The 8,448-nt window shown below is 41.6% G+C and overlaps 1 protein-coding gene across 1 annotated transcript; it reads right to left on the bottom strand.

The window, feature by feature from the left end:
• Window positions 1-1,556: 1,556 nt before the first annotated feature.
• Window positions 1,557-7,792, bottom strand: LOC112572189 (protein SSUH2 homolog). The gene is given in 13 exon segments (XM_025251759.1): window positions 1,557-2,635; window positions 3,586-3,690; window positions 3,815-3,917; window positions 4,559-4,651; window positions 5,244-5,347; window positions 5,573-5,635; window positions 5,906-6,030; window positions 6,406-6,466; window positions 6,622-6,751; window positions 6,952-7,021; window positions 7,224-7,298; window positions 7,301-7,384; window positions 7,600-7,792. Coding segments are annotated over 13 exon segments (1,353 nt in total). The 3' UTR covers window positions 1,557-2,488.
• Between the last annotated feature and the right edge of the window lie 656 nt (window positions 7,793-8,448).

Below are 8,448 nucleotides of genomic sequence, written 5' to 3'. Positions count from 1 at the left end.
AAATCGACAAGTTAGTGCTAAATAAAAGTTTACCGTTATATAATTCCTATGTCAGTGCTTATATTTATTTATCGATCCTATATATATATTGAAGAACGATTCGATCACTGATCGGGATTTTTTTTTTTTAAGATAAGTTAATAATAGTTTTAATGACAGCAAGTCTGTTTATAGCCAAAATCTATAAAATATTTCTGAAATGTACTTTGAAAAACAAAAGCAAACAGACCCAAATGCCTTAATTTTTGTACGTGTTTCCCTTTAGTCAAGCGCTGCGATAGATGTATATATTTCTGACTAATTTTTATAGATTCTGGCAGAAAGCTTAACATTCTTTCTTTAGAAGTAAATACATGTTAAAGCCACGGAGTGATCGTTTTTCAAGCTATATTTATGTGTAATATACACATATTGTAATACATACTGCTGTGATATGACTATACTATTATAGTTATAATTAAAGTTCCCTATAATAATAATAGAAGTACGCATTGCATGACTTTCTTGGCCCTTGAATTTGAAGCTCTTCGATCTATCTGTGTTTTTATTGCCAATGTTGGGCTTATTACTATATATGTTCAAGACAGTAGCAAAATACGTGTGATCCTTATATACGCCATCAAGTACAAATATTGCAGCCTGTGCTTCAGGTGTCCATTTATTCGTTTTTCTCCCATTTCACTCCTTTCCATCTCTCTCACTCATAATGTCATATAATTTGACATCGATGGCAGTGACGAGAGAGAAATGTTAGCGAGGTCAAAATCTTCGCCAAATTTTGCTCCGTGTTGATTTTCATTTAGAACCACCGGAAAGAAATCTTATTAAGGATTTCATGAAAGTTAAATATGCTTCGGAACAAAATTTCGCAAACCAGAAATGTCTATGAACTCACCTCATACAAATGAGAACAAATTGGTTAGGGCCAAACGAACTATATAGATTTACTCGCACGCACACACGGAAAAATCACGCAGAAGGTGTGAGTAGGTGAGTACAGGTTATGACCAATACAGTGGGAAGTGAAAGATGAAACGGATCAGTGAGAGCAAACAGAAAACCTGTCCTGTCCAGTAACGTGTGGGCAACCACTTGGTACTAAAGTTTCGGCCGGGTTTTGTTCATAAACCTTCGTCTTATTCTGCAGCACATTCTTACTTCACCTAAAATCCGATTATATAGTTGACGAGTTTGGGCAGTCTTCTGTTTTCTCAATGACAAAAAAATTTAGGCATTAGTTGAGAATTAAAGCTACATTCAGCAACATAGCTTCACTAATGCTAGTAATGCTCACTACACTTGTTCTTTCCACAGGCTGCTCGCTGTGCTTTAACACACAATTTTTCTTTCACACACACGTGGGAGAAAGGTGTCACGACGTGTTCGAATCTTGTGGGACTCTTTATAATCGCTAATACATCTTCAATCTGTATTTCCTCATAATTTTATTTCTGCTTCAGATCTGTGAAGTGTTATTATTGAATCTCAAATTTAAATGAAGAATGCGCAGCAAACGAAACAAGACAGCAGGACAAACGGGAAAAACGCAAGAAAGATTACAATAGAAAAATAAATTTTATTTTCCAAAGCAGTTATCATAATAACACAAAATTAGCCAAACTGGAAAACAAAAACAACGATAATCATGAACTTTCTCCTTTATCATGAAATTTCGCATCAACAAATGTAAATGTTAACAATTCATCCTTAAGGTCGATCCCTGACCTTTGGGATCGTGTTACCCTCTTTTCGGTCAACCGCATGAGCGTATAGACACTTCATGATTATTTTAAAACTTTTATTAGTAGTAATCGGACACTGTTTGGTATTTTATCAATTTTCGTTTTACTTATTCTCCTCAAAAAAACTCTCATCAGCCAAGAACACCGTGGCTTCCATTCATGTTGACAACAATCAAGTCGTACATAGTTTTTATCATCACTACTTACGTAATTATCAAGCTGATACAAATGCAGGTTTTGGAAATATTGTATTCGTTTTGAATTCTGGCAACAGATTCAAAGCGGCTTCCACGAAGAAGAAATGCATAGTAAAACATGACGACTAGTTTAATAAATTTAACATTTTGAGGACGAACTTATGAAGAGTACGACCACGCTAGTATCAGATTTAAAACTACCACACACAAAAAAAAAAAAAATCCAACTGGTGAATGAGTGATGAGGTTGCGGACTTTAGATGTTATTGTCAAATGTCACAAGCTGTACACATCACAGAAGATAGTTATCAAGGGCTGTTCTGTATTTCTGTCTCTTGAATTAATTAAAGCCATTTTACAGCGTCGGCAAGTATAAAAAAAAAAAAAAAAAAAACCAAAACAAAAATCACAAACAGCGCAATGTCGACATAATGTCATCGTGATTATCTTGGTTTGACTTTAGAACTCCTCGTGATATACGAGCGAAGACACCCCACCAACTCACAGGGTACAGCTACTACAGAACAGTCCGCGGTTTGGTTGTCTAGACTAGAGAAGCGTGCAGCCCCAACAGCACTGATCGGGATAGTCAGGAGCGTAGACCTTGTGTTCGAAGCCGTAGACAAAGAAGGCATTCTGCTGGGATTTGTAGGTGTACATCACCTGTGTCACAGGCACGATCCGCACGCGGTGCCTCTGAAGAGAGAGAGAACAAAAAATCCATAGGCGCTCAAAATTATGCATGTTAAGTCTGATGCTAATTAAGCTTAATACCAAACTTATATATTGGGCTATTGAATGAATTAGTATACGTATGCAAGTAGACATACAGTGAGATATTGCTAGGAGTTAATTCAATTAGAAACAAAAAAGTTAGCTTTTATATTTAGTAAGCAAATTATAATGACCTGGGCAAGTCACAGCTAACGTAGGAAGGTGCGATATAGGCCCAAAGGGCAGGGAGGGACGGGACGTGTGACAGCCGGGAATTTCAGGACCATGCACATTTTAGGAATATTAGAAATGTCACACGACCGATTTGCCACCACATAAAGTACAAATAACTAGTTGATGGGTAGATTGCGAAAGAGAAAGAGAAGGAAAGGCAGAAGAAGAAGGCCGGTAACTCTCGAGTTCGGTTACTCTTAATTTTATGTTGTTATCTAATAGTTATATAACATGTTTATAGAAATATTTTAATGAATTTCTGGAATTTTTTAAAGAACCAGATTAGGCTTATGGAGAAAGTGAGTTTGAAAGACTAATTGTGGCCCTGTTTCTTTTTTTCTTTCTCATCTTCTCATATGCCTTTCTTCTTTCTCATCGCGCAGACCACCGTCCGCAAGAGAAAATTATTGTCATGAATAAAATCATAAATCATATATCAATCTTCAATGACCGGGCAATCTTCAATCGCAGACCAAATATCAATCATTGTGTTTCCATTTTCATCATCCCTCTTCCATCTTTTTCTATTCCTTGTCCTTCTGTTTCTTAATAACTATAATTAAATGTATACATTTAAAGCATTGCAAAATAAAGTGTCTCTCTACAAACTAATGGATAGCAAAGTTATTTGTTTCGTCTAGCATTGTCTGAAGCTAAGTCTTTTTATTTAATCTATGGCATCCTTGAAACCGACGAACCTGCATTAAGATGCGTTCAGTGGGAAATGCCTGACGGTGCTCTTGTACAAGAGATTTGGACGCCATGTTGATTTCCTGGTCGGGAAAGTGGTTGATTGGCCAAACCTGTTGAAGCAAGAGAAACAAGAGATAGGGTCGAATAAGAATGTATTTTCAAAACACCACATGCCTTCATTGAAAAAAGAGAGGTAAGGCGGTGTGTCTGTAAAGCGAGGGGTAGCATACATACCCGGGGTTGCTGTTCTTCGAATGCCACCTGTCCGGAAACCTCACGTATAAGCTGATCAGGCAGGGCCGTTCTCTCTACCACATGGTCCTTTGTATGATTAGTCCTAAAACACACAAATATATACACGCATGCACACATTTTTGTTCTCACTGAGTTCGTTGCACTGCGACCACCCAGCTCCCCACCACCTGTTTATTACATTATTATATCTGACGCCTGATGAAGTGATGGAGGTTGATTGGGCATGTCTGTGTACATAGTATCGATAGCTAACTCCTTGTACCCCTTTGGCAAACTACTTCTTTCTTATTTTCTTCCCTTTCAGTCGATCTTTTCGTGATATAACAGAACTGGGCAATACATTTGCTGGTTTTGTCCACCAACACAGGAATATATTGTTTTCCATTAATTTCCTCAAGCTGTGCAATGTATGAGGAAATGATTTAGGCAACTGTGTTTAAAGGTTGATTTATCTAATATTCTTTATTACCAGTACTGTTAAAATTTCCTTCTTAAACAGCCATGGTGATGATTTAGTTTCTGCCGCGAAAGGTGCCTATAGTAGAGGCAAAAGTACTCCAGCCCTAGTAGAACACACAGCCAATTTCAGATTCAAGATGCTGCACCCTTCCCTCGTCCCTCCGTAGCCAGCTGAAGAAAGTTTATGCTGAGGAAGACTTCCGCTTATACAACGAACTGATGTTAACCTTTAAAGTGATCCTGGGAAATTAACAGCTCGCTCACCATTGAATCGTAAGCTTGATGTAGCACTTCAGGTTGCCGTGGGTACGACAGACTGTGCACTCGACCTGTCCAAAGCCATTACAGGTGTAGCACCTGCAACAAATATGGTATGGTTAGTATAACAAAGCTAAATGTCTTCAACTGAAGCAGGAGTAACAACTCTAAATACACCAGACCTGTTTGGGAAGGGAAGGGGATCATTAACATACTTTGCTTATAAGATCTCTCAATTTATCGAGAGAGGCGGAAGGGGATTCTTTGTACGTTTGACTTTGATTACACAATCTCTAAATAGGTTAAACATGGGGAATCTCTTACAGGTACACCTTGGACGCACGCCCCTATGCTCCTCGAGGAGTAACAAGAAATAAAACACCATGGATGCACACAGTCCAGTATTTTTGTAAATACGTGCATTACGGACCTTGCGTTTGAACTGGACGGCGATGAACTGAATAATGTGGAGAAGGGAGGGGTTAATTGTGCGTGCATGTGCGTGGAAAGGTCTTATTTCCCTATTATGTCAGGGTGATGTGGTGGTGGTGGTGGTGGTGTTGTTGTTATTATTATTATTTTTTTTTCAGTGGATAGGTATTATTTGCCTACTAGGTCTCCCTATTGCTGTTACCTCGGAATAAAGAATAGGAGGGAGGGAGAGAAAGGGAGAAAGGGGGTAGTCACGTGCCTTCTGCGGCCGTCGCCGTCACACCAGATGCATCGTCGATGTATGTGCTCGCCGTTTTCGTACACCGTCTGGTGCCCCTTGCCGTGACATTGGTGACAGAACAGCTGCAAGACACGGCGTATTCTTGATCTTCTCTAACTAACGTACACGAAGTTCTTAAAAGTTGTGTATAGTATAGTTAGTTTAGCCTTAAAAAATATAGAAGAAAAAAGGTGCCCTACTTGCTTCTACGAAGTTTACGAGTTGTCATTCAGGTGCGAGATGGTCAAAGCACGCACAGACGCGTCCGCGCGCACACACACTCTCACACAACCATACCCGCCACTCACCCGTCCCCTTCCATGACAGCGGTAGCATCGAGTGTAGCCACGCGCGAAGCAGTTGTGACACGGCTGTGGACAGACAAGGAGACAGCAATAAGCTTGTCCAGCATATGTATACCAGACCCCTTTCACATATACCTATGTTATAAATGTTATCTGTAGCCGACAGAGAAATACTGGAGTAAACCAATGACTGCTTTGGCTGCTTCAGTATTTGACAAACACAGTCTGAATAATATTGTAACCGAAAGGCATCTAAAAGTGTACACAAACAGTGTACATCACGGGTGGATGGAAGGACATGTCTGTGATGTCAATGGGCGGCTTGGTGTTCCCTACCTTCACAGACGCTGTATGCGGAACTTCCACGTCGACACGTTGTGTGCTGAACAGCGCTGGGGCCGTAGCCTGTACATCCCAGGGACCAGGAGCAGGGCCTCTTTCCGGACCGTCTATTGCCTGTCCTGTGGAGATACATACAAACATGTGTGAACATGCACAGACACTCTTCAGAAAGGGTGATACAATGGACAACAAGGCAGGTTTTCATGGGGCGGGGGATCGGAGGATAGCGGGGTACAGCTAAGACTAATTCCAATTTTGGGGATGACACTGAACAAAAAATATTTCCGCGAGTCTGTGACCACGCGAGGTTGTTAGGGTTGACGATGGGGTAGGGTAATACAGAGGTCTTCGACAGAGGTTCGATCAGGCACATATCGTATCGTTTCTCTCCCTCCTTCACTCAGATCCCTCTTCCCAGGAAAACCTAAATTTTTGTTACGGATATTTTGGGAGTAAGTCTACGATGTGCTCAGTGTCTGCCAACCAATACCCACCTTTGTATGGCTCGTAGGCCCAGCATGTTGATCTTGACTCGGCGAAAGTCTCCAGCGTGTACTGCAACATAAGAGGGAGAAAACACGTGACCTGTCAGAGATGTGTCTCTGAGAGCAAACAGAGAGGTGAGAAATCTTCCTCTTGTGAGGGACACGATGAGTGTCCGTGACTAATTGTTCATGAAGAACAACCTGGCAGCAGGCCACGACACTTACGTGGAAGGCTGAAGATGACTTGAGTTCCCGAAACACCATCTCTTTGGCGGCTTTGGAGCCATAGCAACAGTTTTCAGCCACGAACTGATGAAGAGCTGCACGTGCATCCTCCTCGGTAATGGTCGGAGAACTGCAGGGTCAAAGAAAGCGTATAAGTGAATGAGTGCATGATGACAATCATTGATCGTAACGCAAAGTTATAATGCTATTTCTGAAATACTGGAAAAGAAAAAAACAAACGACCAACCAAAAAGCCCACAAAACAAACAAGCAAGCGAGCAATTCAAATAAAACTGCGCGCTGATAGCCAAAGGTTCAAAGGGAACTAACCTTGTAAATCCTGACCTCTCTGGTGGCGGCCCCTGCATTAATTCTTCGTAAGATGGTGGGGCCAAAGATACTGAAAATTATAAGCAGGTAATGGTCACCTCCAGCCATTCTACAAGCAAACAAGTTCATTACCTCCAGCCGCCATATAAATGTCTACCGCCCATCATATAAACGTGTCTACTGCCCACCATATAAAGATCTCTAATGCCCATCATATAAACGTGTCTACTGCCCACCATATAAAGATACATGTATTTACTATCCGCTCTCACTTGCACTGAAGCCGATCCTCTCATAGCCAGCCACCACGCCCATCTGCTCCACACCGGGGGCGGAGGGGTCGGAGCCTGCAGGTTGGGGTCATCCTTCACGTCCTCATGGGGCATCTCGCCCTGGTACGAGGGCGCTGCTCCCGCTGGTGGAGCTGCTCCTGCTGCAACGACACGATTATCGGTATAACGAGGGCTGCCTGTACAACACCTCGATTTTAAGCCGTGGTAATTCCAAATCAGACGATGCACACAATAACCGCTACGATGCTCGTGTAATGCAGCGAATTTCCCCAAGATTACCCTCACTCCCAGCGCCCTCCGACCCTAAGGTTTACCTTTTACCATTCTAGTGTGAACTCTGCTTCACTGCACTCACCAGGAGGATATCCGGCGCCATGCTGACCCTGGGGATAAGGAGCTGCACCAGCAGGTGGGTAGGCGCCTCCAGCTTGTGGATAGGACCTGAGGGAGGGTATGGTGTGGCTCCGGTAGCCTGATACTGACCCTGAGGTGGTGCTCCTTGCTGTGGGTAATAACCCTGCCTGTAAATAGATAGTGTTCAACGGCATTATTTTTGATACAGTTGAGCTGTACCTTGCTCGCTGAGTGGCCAGGAGTGTATAATAAGCTCATTTTACCCATCCCCATGTTGGTGACAGTGTCAAGTTTAAATGTTCAAGTATGCCTGCAAAACAGTCTTGCTAAAATTCAGCGTTGAACATATTTTTCATAATCATGTTTGTGGCCGTAAATATACCTGTCAGTATGTTCATGAACTTTGAACATTTAAATATACTTGTGGAACTAAATCAAATCTTTAGCCATGCTGACTTTATCTGCAGTTTTATAGAGATACTGACTGTACCTACTCACTGTTATGATTTGTAGAGGTACTGACCATGTACTCACTGAATTATTCTCCTTTATATCGATATCGATCATATATGATTCCACGCTTTTTGCATCCCTAGCATACCTTGTTCAACCTAGACACTGACGCTAATAGCTCACATCTTTTCATACTGATATAGATATAATGATCATATCAGCTTGCACACCTACATACTGATGACACCTTATTCAGCCTAGTTATAGACAATACCTGCCAGAACACGCATCGGCTTGAACAAGCAAGAGTGACTAGCCAGCTACAATGTCCTGTTTGCTAGCAGATGTCACCCACACAGTCATTTCAAACTGAGTGAACTGTCAGTAAAATGACAAA

The sequence above is a fragment of the Pomacea canaliculata genome, linkage group LG9, assembly GCF_003073045.1.
Source record: "Pomacea canaliculata isolate SZHN2017 linkage group LG9, ASM307304v1, whole genome shotgun sequence".
Classification (NCBI taxonomy): Eukaryota; Metazoa; Mollusca; class Gastropoda; order Architaenioglossa; family Ampullariidae; genus Pomacea; species Pomacea canaliculata.
The sequence above is the reverse complement of the archived record's forward strand: the minus strand, read 5'-3'. Positions and strand labels throughout refer to the sequence as shown.